This window comes from Terrapene carolina, unplaced genomic scaffold (genome assembly GCF_002925995.2).
Source record: "Terrapene carolina triunguis isolate 2854851 unplaced genomic scaffold, T_m_triunguis-2.0 Scaffold951, whole genome shotgun sequence".
NCBI classification, from domain to species: Eukaryota; Metazoa; Chordata; order Testudines; family Emydidae; genus Terrapene; species Terrapene triunguis.
Window position 1 is genome coordinate 5,892,678 of NW_020665302.1, and position 15,500 is coordinate 5,908,177.

General features: G+C 38.8%; 1 protein-coding gene across 1 annotated transcript in view; it reads right to left on the reverse strand.

Annotated features, from left to right (window-relative positions):
- Positions 1-15,500, reverse strand: part of MED13L (mediator complex subunit 13L) — a 388,191-nt gene that overhangs the window by 47,331 nt on the left and 325,360 nt on the right. Inside the window, exons 15-18 of the mRNA XM_026661254.1 lie at positions 13,316-13,536; positions 5,859-6,064; positions 1,620-2,566; positions 683-862 (exon numbers count right to left, since the gene is read on the reverse strand). Coding sequence (XP_026517039.1) covers positions 683-862; positions 1,620-2,566; positions 5,859-6,064; positions 13,316-13,536 — 1,554 coding nt within the window. The remainder of the gene's footprint in view (positions 1-682; positions 863-1,619; positions 2,567-5,858; positions 6,065-13,315; positions 13,537-15,500) is intronic.

Below are 15,500 nucleotides of genomic sequence, written 5' to 3' on the forward strand. Positions count from 1 at the left end.
TCATGTGGGAGAGTGGCATTGGAATGTGATGATAGTTACTGCAGCCTGCCATAGCCAAAAGGGAAATCAGCATTATGTCAAGTGTCAGAGCAGGGAAAGTAGAGAATTGAGAAACTGTGGCAAAACAGAATAAGACTGTAAAAAAACAGATCAGTAGGGAATTTCACATAAAATGCAGGCAAAATGCATGAAGAGTAAAAAAGATGTTTAAAGGTCAGTCATTAGTTTGTTCTCACTTAGTACATATTCTGTCAAATATATTTCCAATTAAAAGTCTCACTTGTAACCAGGAGGTGTTTAATTCCAAACATATCAGCAATATGACATTTTAAAACATATTTAAAATCTTATAAATAGGGCTCTAATTTTACTTAACAGTTTCTATGCTTCACATTATTCATTGTACTAGCTATGGGTTCAAACCAAAATCAAATCCACACAGGGATTTTGAACCTCACCAAAGCTTTTGAGGTGTTCAAGCCCCTCTCCAACATCAGTCATCTTGGAAGGTAGAACCCCCACTATATTACTCAAGAATATCTTTCAAATATTAAACACAGTGAAAAGCTGTCTGAGGAGACTTTTGTTCTTATGCACTTTCCCTCAAAGAACACATTTAAACGCCCATGTGTAAGGAAACACAGCCTTCATCTGAACACTGCTGTTCCACAAAAAACTCTACCATATGTTCCCCGTCCTGCCATCTTATGGAACTGCTGCCAGGTGAGGGGTCCCTGCACATGTTGGATGTTCTCCCAGGTCCTGCCTGTCCGCTTCTTCTGGATGGCATCTTGGAGAAAGGGCTGTAGGGACAGTAGCATGCGCACCACATCCTGGGAGGACAGCATGCTGATATCCAGTACTACAAATGACAAAGAGGTACGAATCACATTTCTGGTGAGGAGAAGGGGGCATAACTTTTGTTTGGCCTGTGATTCCTTTATCTTGCCTCTCATGGTGCCCATATAGCCTGTGCTCCTCTATAATTAGTAAAATAGAATTTAAACTGCTTCTTTATCAAACAACATTGTTAGACTAAGCTTTCTATCAAGTTTGTTTCAAAATATCCTTTTGGAAAATGTTATCTAGACTGTAGTGATTTGCTACAAGTTTGTTTAAAGGTGTTAAGCTGCTTAAAGGCTAAAAAATATTGCTCTTTAAATCAAGCCCATAAAGAATTGTAAATAAACACATTACATTTCATTTACAAATTTACATTATTTCTAGTTGGCATTGTTTCACAAAGAGCAGCCCCCTTTTGATGATTGCATACTTATGTTCCAAAAAGATGTGCCACAGTCTCACCAAAGAAAGCTAGAGCAAAGTTTGACCCTCACCCCAGAAAACAAACCAAACCAAACAACCTACAGAATTGCTGTGAATTTGTGACACTGAAAAGTCCTACAACATGCTGGAAGGAAGAAGGAAATTTACCAGTATTCTACCTTTGGTTTTAGAAAGCTCTCCAAATTACTTATCTACTCCTGTTCCTCAAGAGTGCATTTTCCCCCATAAAGTTTAAATGATACTGTCCTGCACTGGCAAGTTTAAAATTAAATTGCAAAGGTAACTAAGTTTTTCAAATGAAAGAAAACCAAAACCTCTTCTGTGAATCATACCATTGCTGTGAGGCCAAGAGTGTACAGTAGCACTTCTTACTAGGGCTTCATCCACTTTTCCACCAGTGGGGTTATCCACATACTGCCTTCCTTGCTCCAGGGCATTGAAGCACTCTATCCAGGAATCATTACTATCTGCTTGCACTCTGTCATAAGTCCAGTTCATACAGGGAAGTGTCTGCCGGTTATTGGAGGACATGTAGTCCAAGCAGCTCAGAGAGGTGAAAGGCTGTGTGTGCTGATTCTGGAGAAGGAGGAGGAGGCTCATAGGGGGTTCCTGGCCCCTCCTGGCTCCCTCTCCCATCTGAGGAAGTAAAGTGGTCTGACACATCATCAACCTCCTCTCTGCAGCCTGGCCAATGTCTGAGGTCTTGCCAAAAATATCCAATTCATCCTCAATAAAAAGCCCAGAGTTGTAACCTAGTTTGCGGTTCATAATTGCACTAAATCCACACGTGCAGCGGTACTGGTCCTCATTAGATGAATCTGGGATGTACAGCCCTACATCTGCACCTTTAATATTCATGTTACACGCGCATATACAACAGCTATCAAAGTTGCGATCTTTAAAGATGTTCAGCACGGAGTCTGAAAGAATCAGGGTGACATAAAGGCTGTGGGCTTCTGGGATTGGCTGGACAGTGGGTGGCTCCACAGAATTAAGCGGTCGTGTTGTAGAAGGGGTAGAAGCTGGTGAACCTTGATCTGTGCTGTCATATTTTACAGATCCTTGCCCGCTGGCAGTGCCCCCACCTCTAGGAGTCCTTGGGGTTCTGGGTGTGCGTGGCGTAGGGACGGAGAAGCGGGGAGTTGCTGGGGATGGCAGTACTCCTGCCCCACTGTTGCTGGCTGGGGCAGCACTGTTTAATGTCACTGGTGTATTCATTTGGGGAGTGTTCATCTGAAGATAGTCTTGATCTGCGAGGCTCCCAACACTAGGCACATTGCTGCAAAAAAATACAGGAAGAAGATGAATATTCAAAAGGTTCACTGTAGACAGGACTCACATGCAATAGCTATATAATGACCACAATAAAGGGACAGCACCTTCAGACATTCCTCTCATATAATTATATTCAAGAGTCTCTCTTCTTTCTGTCTAATCTTTCAAGGTCTCATCAGCAAACATAGCTAAGAGTCGCCGAGAGTGTAGTAAAAAGGAAAAAACAAAACAAAACAGAAAACATCCCCCATGCTGTTTTAAAGATTACAAGCTAAGAGTCTGTTATGACCTGAAATCTCGGGTGCTTATTTAGAATGACCTGAAATTAAATAATTGATGTGACTTCAATATTTTCAGTACTTTGGGGGGGGGGGATTATTTCAGTGAGTTCACCATGCAACTGTCTCTAAAGAAATCTACGGTCCAATGTGTAAAAATTAGGGACATTAAATTTCATATAGTTATACAGCACTGTAAACTCCATTTAGAAATAATTAGCTTTACTGTCTATATGTTTTAAAATGTCTGTAGTAAATAATTAATTTCAGTACTCCTTGATACAAGTAATTTATCTGATTCTTCTTGGTTAAATTTTAATGTTTCCTTGGTGGTACCCAGCTGACAAAAGTGTTTCACATACAATAAAGGCAGCCTTTATCTAGCTCTATATAGCTTACAGCACAAAAATAACACTTGCTATTACAGACTCGTGGTCCACAAGAGCTGAAGGTGGTACTTCTAGGTCACCATTTGTCATCAGACTCCTTATTAGTAACAGTTTTGCCATTATCTGCTAAATTTCAGGGACCAGAATGTGGTCATATATTTCCACAAGAGATCTCTTTTCTTTGGAGTGACATATTATAGTAAGAAACAGATAATTTTGTCATTAGGCTTCATATTAAGGACAACATAATTGCTCAGACAAATAAGGTCTTTATAACATTTCTCTTCCCAAGAGCTAATAAAACATTTTTCTTGAAATGTATTCCTTAAGGGCAGCACATAAAACATAAGAACACAATCAGTCTCTTGATGAAGGAGCGGAAACATATGGATTTTTTATGTTTGTGTGTTCTTACTGTGTGTTTTATGTGTTATTTTAAAAGGAATATTATTTTAAGGATCACATTTCATTAGCAACTTGAAAAGAAACTGTAGTAAAGACCTGATCCTTTAGAATCATTTTGTTATCTTTAACTGACCTGTGCCCAAGTCAAAGGTAGGAAAAAATGGACAAAGGTTGATAAGAGTTGTGAATCTGAGGCACAGTGAATACCTTAGACAAATGACAAAGCGTGACCTAGAAATCTTGATTGGCAATCACCACTTTACTAAAAACCTGCAGTAATCAGGATGCAGTAATTATCTTCACTCTAATTGGATTACATTGAAAATAAAAGATTTTTTTCAACAAATACCTGCAATTAACAATCAGCTCAGTCCTGGTTACTATTAGAAGCAGTTACTATTAGAGAAAACCTGAGAAGTCATTTGCTCCTTAGGTGGTATCGAGGGTTTGTAATTTCTTTTTTGCACTTCTTTTGAGAGCATTGGAAGATCCTTTGGAGCTGGAGAAGGCCTGATTTCAAGGATTTAAGGATTGATTTAAAGATGCAAGCCACTTCCTCTATAAATACATTCACTGCAGCAGGAGACTCTTCTACTATATAAATTATAGCTTTTGAGAGGTTTTACGTATTAAATGGTTTAAATTCTTGCTAGGTTTCAAGATCTGCAGCAATGGATTTCTTCCATAAACAGTGATAACTTTTGAAAAATATGCTGGGGATGCAAATTTCTCATTTAACTTAATTTAATGGCAAACTTGCAGCTGGGGCACAGTGCCACTACACCTTATAGTGGAGAGAAGCACAGCAATTTCAGAATATATAGGAATAGGAATCACCGAGCACATTAAATTGACAACTTATGTGAACCGTTCAGAAGAAACAAGAGGATCCCAAAGAAGAGTTGTGTGTCCCCACAAAACTAAAATGGGGTGAAATTCATCCCTGTACAAAGGGACATCAGAGGCCTACACACCACATAAGTCACACCATCAGTAGGTGTATATCATTTATGTTGGCCATCTGCACAGGAGGGAATGTAACCACAGCGAATGAGGTACAAAGTGAATATTGAAGAGCATGTCTTTGGGGCACAAATACATTAAACATACAAGCTCTACCACTGTAAATGATGGAATGGTCCATTACTTCAAGATCCATTCTATTCCATGAGATGAAGGGTCAGATCCTTAGCTGACTAGTTGGGTGTCCATAGGTACTCCCTCCCCACTTCCCTTTTTTTAATTTTTTTTTTTTATTATTTTAAAAGGAACTTTACCAAAAACAGCCACAGACACTAGCAGAATTCGGATACATATATTTCAATGAGCTGAATAAATTAAAGGGAGTAACTACCAAGAACAATTTAAGTATTAAAAATCCTGAAGATAGGAGTTCATTGTCAGCTCAAAGTAACCATCAGAATTAACATTTTGATCTTCTAAATCATGCACTGCAGATGGATTAGAGGACACATTTTTGTTTTATCAAAATCAGAAGGTAAGTACTTCTTTCCATCTACCATTTATCATAGTTTTACTGGAAAGTACTATGCAATTTCAATTTTATAAACCGTCTCCTAAAGTTTACATCTCATTCAATGACCTGCTATTTCCTTTGTAGTATAAATGAACACGAGTACCTTCCCTATCAAATATTACTTTCGTTTATATTTTATACAGGCAGATATTTTCTCTCTACTACTCACACAGCACACAGCCATTACAAGTATACAACTTTTTTGTCTGCCTCCTTCTTTGGTATTAACTAAAACTCAAGGGAAAAGTAGATGATATGCCTTTTTACAATTAAAGGCAAATCACGTTTGACATCTACCATTTCCTCCAGCAAAGAAGGGAAAGTAATGACTAAATATTCACCATTAAAATCCATCATTAAACCTAATACTTGGAGATTAACTATATGAGCCTTCTTCTTTAACATTTCTACTTTATGTTGAATTACAATGTTTTTGCCTGGATAATTATTTAAAATGGATCAACTCAAATGTCATTTATTCCTGCTCCAGCTATCAAAAATGTTTCTGACTTTATAAAGCAATGAAAGTTTAAGCAGGTTTAAAATAATTCCGTAATTAGGCTTGCTCCTAATTTTATCATATGGATTAAAAAGAGGAAAAATCATCAGCACTCTGAGTGTCCATTTATTACATATCTAGATCTGGGCGTAATGAATGTCATCGTCTGTTGCAATGCTTGTACTTACTTGTAGCCATCTCTGATGAAAGTGGCTGCAGGTGGCATGGGGAGTTGTTCAATTTTAGGAGGAATCGCCCAAGAAGGCCTGAACATGCAGGCATCCGGTATCTTCAGAGGTAGCAGGCACTGGCTTGGCAGTATCTTCAATGGAGCAAACATAGAAGAGCCCACAAAAGGTTGAAATGATGGAACTTTGTGCACATACGAAAAATCCTGTAAAACCAAAGTGATTTCAGTATTTAGAGCTACATAGAAAAATCAATCTTTAAATATATTTTTCAGGTAAAACTAATTATACTAATTTGAAGCACATATAACTGCACTTTTTCTCATAATGAAATATTTACTCACTTTATAAACATTTAGGAACTGATCCCACAGACTACAAGGGGCTTTGGCTCAGAACCTAAATTACACACACACACAACCCAATTATAATGAGAGTAAAAAGATTAGGCTTCTAGAGCAGATTGTGATTGCTTTAGGGAAGGACTTTATACTACATGGTTAGAAAGTGAACAACACATCCTGGGCACTATCATAATCCAAATAATAATAATGGTGAACGGAGTAACCATTAACCACTGGCACCATACCAAATTCATAGTACAGCCGCCTCGGGCTCACTAGCAACCATTACACTTTTGTTTTGTTTTGGTTAAGGGGAACAATAACTAGGACTTCAGCCAGAGTTATTCCAGATCTTCTTGAGACAGAGTCTGTCTTCCTCTGTGATTGGAAAACATCTAGCATCTGGGGGGAACTACTGCAGTGTATATAGTAGAAATTCTAGAAAACGTAGTTTTTAATGTCTTACCACAGTCCCAGCATCCTCATAGATTCCAAGGCCAGAAGGGCCACTGTGATAATCTAGTCTGATGTCCTGTACAACACAAGCCAGAAAACTTCCCCAAACTAATTCCTAGGGCAGATCTTTTAGAAAGAACATCCAATCTTCATCTGAAGCTTGCCAGTGATGGAGTATCCACCACAACCCTTGGTAAATTGTTCCAATGGTGAATTACTGTCACTGTTAAAAGTGTATTGCTTTATTTCCCGTCTGAATTTGTCTAGCTTCAACTTCCAGCCATCGAATCGTGTTATACCTTTCTCTGCTAGACTGAACAGCCTATTATCAAACATTTGTTCCCCATATAAATACTTATAGACTGTAATCAAGTCATCCCTTAACCCTCTCTGTGTTAGGATAAATAGACTGAGCTCTTTGTATCGATCACGATAAGGCAGGTTTTCAATCCTTCAGTCATTCTCATGGCTTTTCTTTGACCACTCTTCAGTTTATCAACATCCTTCTTGAATTGTGGACACCAGAACTGTTCCTACTATTCCAGCAGCAGCTGCATCAGTGCCAAATACAGAGTGTAAAATAACATTCCTCCTCCTCCTAACTCAATATTCCACTGTTATGCATCCAAGGGTCACATTAGCTGTCTGGCCACAGCATTGCACTGGGAGTTCAAGTTCAGCTGATTATCCACCACAATCCCCAAATCTTTTTCGGAGTTATTGCTTCCCAGGATAGATTCCTCCATCCTATAAGTATGGCCTACATTCTTTGTTCCTATGTGTATACTTTTACATATAGCCGTATTAAAACGCATAGTGTTTGCTTGTGCCCAGCTTACCAAGTGATCCAGATTGCTCTGTATTTACTTGATTGACTGGCCTTGTCCTCTTCATTGTTTATAACTCCCCCAACTTTTGTATCATCTTCAGACTTTATCAGTCATGATTTTATGTTTTCTTCCATTGAAAAAAATATTATATGATGTAAAGCCAAGAACTATTTCATGCAGGACCCCACTAGAAACACACCCGCTTGATGATGATTCCCCATTAACAACATTTTGAGACCTATCAGTTAGCCAACTTTTAATCCATTTAACATGTGCCATGTTAATTTTATTTTGTTATAATTTTTTAATCAAAATGTCATGTAGCACCAAGTAAAATGCTCAACAGAAATCTAGGTATATTATACCAACATTATTATCTTTATCAAATTTTTAATTCACCCCCAAAAAAGATATCAAATTAGTTTCAAGGGATCTATTTTTCATAAACCCACATTGACTGGCACTAATTATATTACTCTCAATTAATTCTTTATTAATCAAATCCCATATCACATGCTCCATTATCTTGCCCGGATCAATGTTAGACTGACAGGCCTATAATTACTTGGGCCAGCCTCTTTACCCTTTTAAATATTGGCATAGCATTAGCGTTCTTCCTGTCTTCTGGAACTTCTCCAGTGTTCCAAGACTTATTGAAAATCAATAAGCTCTTCTGCCTTCTCTGTTAAAACTCTTGGATGCAAGTTATCTGGACCTGCTGATTTTAAACTGTCTAACTTTAGCAGCTATTGTTTAACATCCTCCTGACACACAATTGGAATTATCATCATTTTATGATGAGTACATCAACCATTTCACCCCCAATACAGAACAGAAGTATTTATTGAACACTTCTGCTTTTCTCTGATTATTGATAATTCTACCATTTCCATCTAGTAATGGACCACTACTATTGTTAAGATTTTCTGTGTACCTCATGTACTTAAAACAGTTTTACTTACTTTCCTTAACTCTGCCAGCCATAGATTTCTCTGTCCTTTTGCTTCCCTTCCCAGTGCTTCCTTAAAGTGTCAGAAGATGAAGAATAACAGGATTCCTACCTTTGGCACTCAATAATCAGCACAAGAAACCTACTTGCATTTTTGTAAAAATGAGTTACAGTGGGGTTAGGTGCTAGATTCCTATTAATTTGTATGAGCAGCAGCTGCTCAAATGCAGAACTCTATGCACAATTAAATATATATATGTTTCAATACTCTTTAAATCTTTGTTAGAGATCTCTAAAATATCTTCAGTATGAATGAGTCCCTAACATATATATTTTTTTCTAATCTCTCTTTTAGCTCATCAAACTATGATCTTGACCCAGATTTCCTTCCTGTCCAAAGATTAACTAATTTTGTTTTGACATACAGGAAAATATTTGAAGTGGAGTTAAAAACAAATAAGGTCTGTGACAACTGGAAGAAATAGCTTTTTCGATATTTGTATGCAGCACACCTAATTAATAACCAGTATACTGAAATACATGTCTTTTCAGTTTCTAAAATGCTGCTAAAACTGATCGAAAAAGAGAGCGAGAGAGAGAGAGAGAGAGATATTGGGAACTGTATAATTATACATTAGTAGAACATGGACACCTAGTACAAACATGCCTTTTTTTATTATACCCACACTGTGAGGGCAACAAGTCCCATCAGGTTAGGGTAGTATTTGTTTTCCCCATTAAGTCAGGTAAAGTGATACTGTACGCTGGAAAGAGCAATTCACTCCCCAAAAGCATGTGTTTAGATTAGGCCAAGGGCACGTTTCTTTGGCAATTTACAGTCTAATAAGGATTCTCTGAAAGTAGGGATTATGTACAAAGCTGGGCATACTATTTTTCCCTTCTCCTTGCTATTGCCTGTTGGTAATTAATGCTGTTTAGGAACAGAAGGGGAAGTGACACCTGGGAATGTCAGAAGGATTGCCAATGGTAAAAGGTGTGGCTACCTGGAGATCAGCTCCCTAGAGAGTTCATGGGTTTACTGTCTAAGATAATTTTTTCATTAGGAAATTTAAAAAAATCCACTATTTTAGTTGCCCTGGGGAGAGCACCAGTGGGAGTCCTAGTGTAGACAAAACTGCAGGGGTTTCCAAGGTTTTTATCACCATAGCAATTAAACCTAATGTTAGAAGCTGATCTTTAATTGGCATGGGGCAACGTCTCCAGAACCCATTGGAGCCTGCAGTATGGCTCCTGCTGGTGCTACTATCAAGACAGCTCAACTAGTGGTAGCATCAGTGCAATTTTTTTCCCCAATGTGAGAGGCCATCTTAGCTCTGAGTAAATAGCGGTCCTATTTTTGTTTTCTCCTTTTTTCCCTGAGACTGGGCATCCCTCCATCTCTTTTGTAAAATTCTTACCAGGTTGTTCCCTCAATTACAATTTTGGTCTTCAGACAGGAAAAAGGGAAAGAAAAAAAGACTGCTACTCTTATACACTTCTTTGAGAGTGGAATTAAATTCAATATGGTTGAAAGCCTGTAAACTAGGTTAAAAAGCAAATAAACTTTACCTGTTTAAGATAAATGGCTGATTTTACTGAGAAGCACCATCCCTGGCCATAAAGGAAAGCAGTTAAGTATGTGCTTACATCCATTTCTGTTCAATAAAGCAGTAAGCATTTGCTTAACTTTAAGCATGTTCTGAAGTCCCATTGTCTTCACTGAGACTTAAGCATATACTTAAGTACTTTCTAGAACTGGGACTGGACCTACATTATATACTCTGCAAAAAGTTCATGCAATTGTGACTGGGCAACGGGGAGCAACTCTCAGAGACAGACTGCCCATTTTTATCTTATCTTATTCTAGCAACAGTTGCCAAGTAATTCTGCTGGGTTTTCTTTTACACAATTTTGCTGATGTTATTGGGGGAGGGTATGTTCAATAAACAGGTAATTTATCTATCACAGTTATTTTGTTATGGAAATTGTCTGAATTTCTTCAAATAAATAAATTATGCAGCAGCAGGGATTTTTAGAATGTCCTTAATTAACTTAGGATCCTCTCTAGGATTTACTGCTAGTGAAAGACAGGGAATTAATAACCCTGGAGACTGAAGCCCTCTATTTAGCCAAAAACAAATATGCTACTCGATATTGTCACAGTTCCCAGATCAACTGCACCTCTGACCTCTCCTGCTCTTGTTGAGTGCTTTCTACTCCTATCTCAGGTCTTTAGCTGTCACCTGTCTCCAGGTAGAAACACGCAACTCTCCCACTTTCAAACTAGGCCCTGGATTGCAGTCCCCTGCTACTAACTGTGATTTCAGCAGGTCTGATTTATACCCAATACCTGCAGGTCTCTTCTCTTCTCTGGGAGCGACAGGGTAAGCAGTGACCAACCTGCCTCCTTAAGGCAAAGTCCCCATGTGGAAAAAGGTTAAACACCTGGCAGAGCTAGATATGCATATAACCATTTTCCACGTGCAGACCCTGGTAGGTCTACAGACTCTTCTGCAGACCCCCTCCCTGTCAACGCCCACTGACAACTTCTTGGACAGCCCCTGGCAACTTACCCTCCTTTGCAGAAATCAAGTCACTTTTTAACTGTTTGCAGCCCTTTCATCTGTTAACTCCAAACTCTGGCAAAACAAGATTTGCAACTCAGTGGAGCCAGGGTCCTTGAAGATAACAGCTTGCCCTACTGTCTTTCAAGAGTGTGCTTGGATATTCTTATCTGGGAAGCCATTCTGCCACTTTACTGTTTGCTCCTCCCACAGCCCCCTATTAAGTTAGATCAATACAATCATACAAGAAATTCTACTAACCCATCATAGATATACAGTAACTTTTCTTTACTGACAAGGTCACTTACAACAGCCATACCATTATTACATAATAGTATTAATAGATTAATACATAGTCACTTCTTGTCCATCACAAATATTTCTATCAGTGATGTGCAAGTAAATATAAATCCACTGTTAATAAAATTTCGAGATGACACAAACATTGCCAGAGTGGTACATAATGATGAGGAAAGGGAAGTCATATGGAGTGAATTGGATCACCTGGGGACTGTTCAAACAAATGCATTTTAATGTAGCCAAATACAAGGTCATGCATCAAGGAATAAAGAATACAGGCCAGACCTTCAGATAGGGGATTGTTTCCTGGAAAGCAGTGATTCTGAAATAAAATTTAAGAGTCATAGTGGACAAACAATTCAACATGAGCTCCCAGTGTGATGCTGTGCCAAACCAGACTAATAATCCTTGTATGTATAAAGAGGGGGTTTTACCTCTGTATATAGCCTTGCAAGATTGATATTGGAACACTCCTGTTCTGGTGCCACATTTTAAAAAGATGCTGAAATACTGGAGACGGTACAGGAAAGAGCCATAAAAATTATTTGAGGTCTGGAGTGCTTTACAGTGGACTGAAGGAGCTCAATCTGTTCAGTTTATCGCAAAGAAGAATAAGAGGTGACTTGATCACTGTGCAGAAGTACCTTTATGGGGTGAAAAATACCAAGCTCTTTAATCTAGCAGAGAAAGGCATAACAAGAACCAGAGACTGAAAGTTAAAGCCAGAGAAATTCAAATGAGAAGTAAGGCACAATTTTTAACAGTGAGGGTGATTAACCACTGGAAATGGTGAATTCTCCATCTCTTGAGGTCTTCAAATCAAGACTGGATGATGCCTTTTTGGACAGTATTCTTTAGTCAAAAACAAGTTATTGGGCTCCGTCAAGAGGTAATAGTGAAATTCTGTGGCCTGTGTTATTCAAGAGTTCAGACTAGATGGTCTCTTCTGGCTTTAAATACTATGTAACTATGAAAAAAATACAACATAGGGAGCAGCAGAACAAGTTTTCCCCACAAACTAGCTGACCAGTGATTCTTAACCCTTACCAATAGGGACAACCTTTGCGGGGCTAGGAGTGGAATTAGCCAATTCCATCCTGGTTTTCTCTTTTGAGACTGCTAGCCAAGTTTCAGTGCATAAACTCTACAAAAGTGATGGGTGCTACAGAAAACCTTTGGCAAATAAGCAGGTACCAATTAGTGGCAACCACAATGGAGTTTTCTGTAGTGTGGACAGATGTCCACTAAGGATTAGCCTGAAACAAAACTCATTTCACACAGACAACAAACAGCTATCATAGGTTCTTATTTTGAGAAGAGTGCCTCAAAAACATTAAAGTCAATATGTAACTAATACATCTATTTTTGTGCAATTTGTCTGCTCACATTAAACAACTGCAAACTTGTCCAATAAAAAAGGAATTGTTTCCACTGAAGGATTACCAATCCCTTTATATCAGAGGTCCCCAAAGTGTCCCACCCAGCCCATCCCCGCCCCCAGCTCTGCTCCAGTCCCACTCCCAGCCGCGTCCCTGGCTCCCGTCCCCATGCCTGGCCCCGTCCCCTGCCGCAGCGTGGCCCCGGTCCCAGCCCCCAGCCTCAGCTGCTGGCTGTGGCTCTGTTCCCGGCCTGGGGCTGAGGCTGGGGGCAAGGTCGGGAGCGGAGTCACACCTGGCCGCGGGCCCAGCTGCCAGCCTCCACCAGAGCCCGGCTGCGGCTCCGCCCCCGCCCCCAGCCTCAGCTCCGCTTCTGGCCCCAGACATGGCCCTAGTCTCAGCCCCCTTCCTGCCCCCTGCCCCCCAAGCCACATCACCACTCCTTGCCTCAGCTCAAAGGGAGAGGAGTATGGGGGGGGGTGTCAAAAGTTTTGGGACTTCTGCTTTATATGAATCTAGTTCAAAATTGTGCAAGCAATTTTCCAGCCAACTCAATGGCACTCTATTTGTATGCGTTTTATTTTAGAAAAAAATCTTACACAGATGAAGTAACACTAATGGTATCTTTGGTGTATTACCTTGATTTCTTCAGGTTTAGGGCTCCCTAATCCATCTTCCACCTCCATTTTAAATTCTGTGAGCTGTGTGGGAACCATGTTGACCATAGGACTTTCCATCATCCCCAATGCTGTCACAGTCTCTGAACTTATTCCATCTTTATAGTTCATCACTGGGGAAAAGGCAGGATGTTGCTCCAAGGAAGGGGGTGTTGGAAACATCCTTTGCAGATCTGCCACAGCTAAGCATCACAAAATAACCTACTGTTAACCATTAAAAAATAAATTCTGCATAACTCTTCAATGAGACCCCATAAAGAGAAGGACTCCAACTCAGCACTGGCTTTTTTGATTTGTTAAAATCAAGCAAACAGACTGCAGATCCTCCCCTGCTTCCACACCAGCGTAAATCTAGACTAACTCCATTAATATAATTTATACAGAGTACAGTGTCCTATGGACACTTTTCAAGTTTATTGTTCAATTGAAACACATACGTTTGAGGATGTTCAATATTCAAATATGCTGTGATAATAATAAAGAAAGCTTTAAGAAAATAGATTAAAGAACAGTATTGGGGATTTGACCACAGTTACTGTTAATAACTAAGTGGGATCCAGAATATTTTTCTTTCCTTTCTAGTATTTCATGACACGAAATTCTAAAATCAGAACTGGCTAAACTTCTGACGAAGTGCAAAAAACCTTTGCACTGACTAACAGTATGTAAACCCATTTTGGTCCATGTTGTCATAATCCAATGAAAACAGATCTGAGACTATTGCTAGTGCCATCTTGGAACATCTTGATTAGAAATTCTGCCTCAAGGCATCTAAAAAAATAACAGGCAAGTCCCAGAGGATGCTGCAATATGCATTTTGCACCACAGCCACCAAGGCCGGAAAAATCATATAGGATTTAATTATCTCTACATAAATTAACACAGTGTAATAATTCATCCTATATTTCCCATTAATTTTAAGTGAGAAAAAATACTGAAATGCTTAATAAAGTGAAATGTATTGTATAAACCCAAATGGAAATCACTGTAAACTATTACACTTTCCCCAACCCCTTCTTTCCATTTCCTGCCATAACGGATTTATTTTTCATAACATTCAGAACATACTGCTTTTTTAATTTTAAGTAGCTCAGATATCCTTTTGACGTAATGCTGCAATCTGATGAATTCATTGTTAAAAATACTGGGATCATATAATAATAAATTCCCATATCACCTTCCCCTACACAAAACCCATATACTGAACCAGTGTTTCTGACAGACTAAATGCTTCATTTCATTTCCACGCCTTTTTCTGTCCAGTAAAGCACTACAAATCTCCAGACCTATTTGACAGGATATAGTCTTTAAATTTGTACTCCATAGCTATTATACATTTTGTGCAGTCCAAAGATGACAGTTACGTTTGATTTAAAATTGCTACTAAGTAGTGAAATCTTTCCATGGGTTTGATTTGGATCAGCTGATCCCTCTGCTTTTCAAGTAATGGAAGAAGAGAGGAGTGCTTTAGCATCATTTGGTGAGCAGTGGTGCTAGAATGACATTTAGTCAGCAGGGCTTTGCTATGATGTATCAGGCATTTCAGTTCCTCACAGATGTTGTCATGCATCACTAGCTAGTGTCACAGGGAAACAGAGAGAGGATTAAGAGGGGAAAGCACAAGGGGTACAGTGTATCCATTTAACCTATTCCATACTACTCTGTATTATGCCATTTTCTTATATCTTTTAGTTCCACTTTGCAAAATTCTGCAGTGCAGCTACATTAAAAAAATCCCAAAATGTTTAATTAAAAAGAAAAACTACAGCAACTGGCTGTCAAGCATTACTCATTTTCATATGTGTCATGCTTGAGAAAGCTTTGCATATTTTAGAAGGCTATGGATCTACTAAAGCTGTCAAAATCCAATCTCTGTATACTTCATACTTCTACATTTGAGTAAATCAGCACTGCTTTTATGGGTCCATAAAACTCTCTGACTCATCCCTGTGACACTGTGGTTTTTCCTCTCAATTTGTTCTCATTACTAGCTGAAGTTAATGAGAAGGCATTAAAGAATGATTTGCAATGGAATTTGATTCCTCTTAAAGTAGCCACACTCAGTCAGACAATTTTTTTTCTCTTTTAAGACAAGTAATTTGTAGTTCACAATCTGGTTTGTTAGTATCACACGAAAATTATTCCG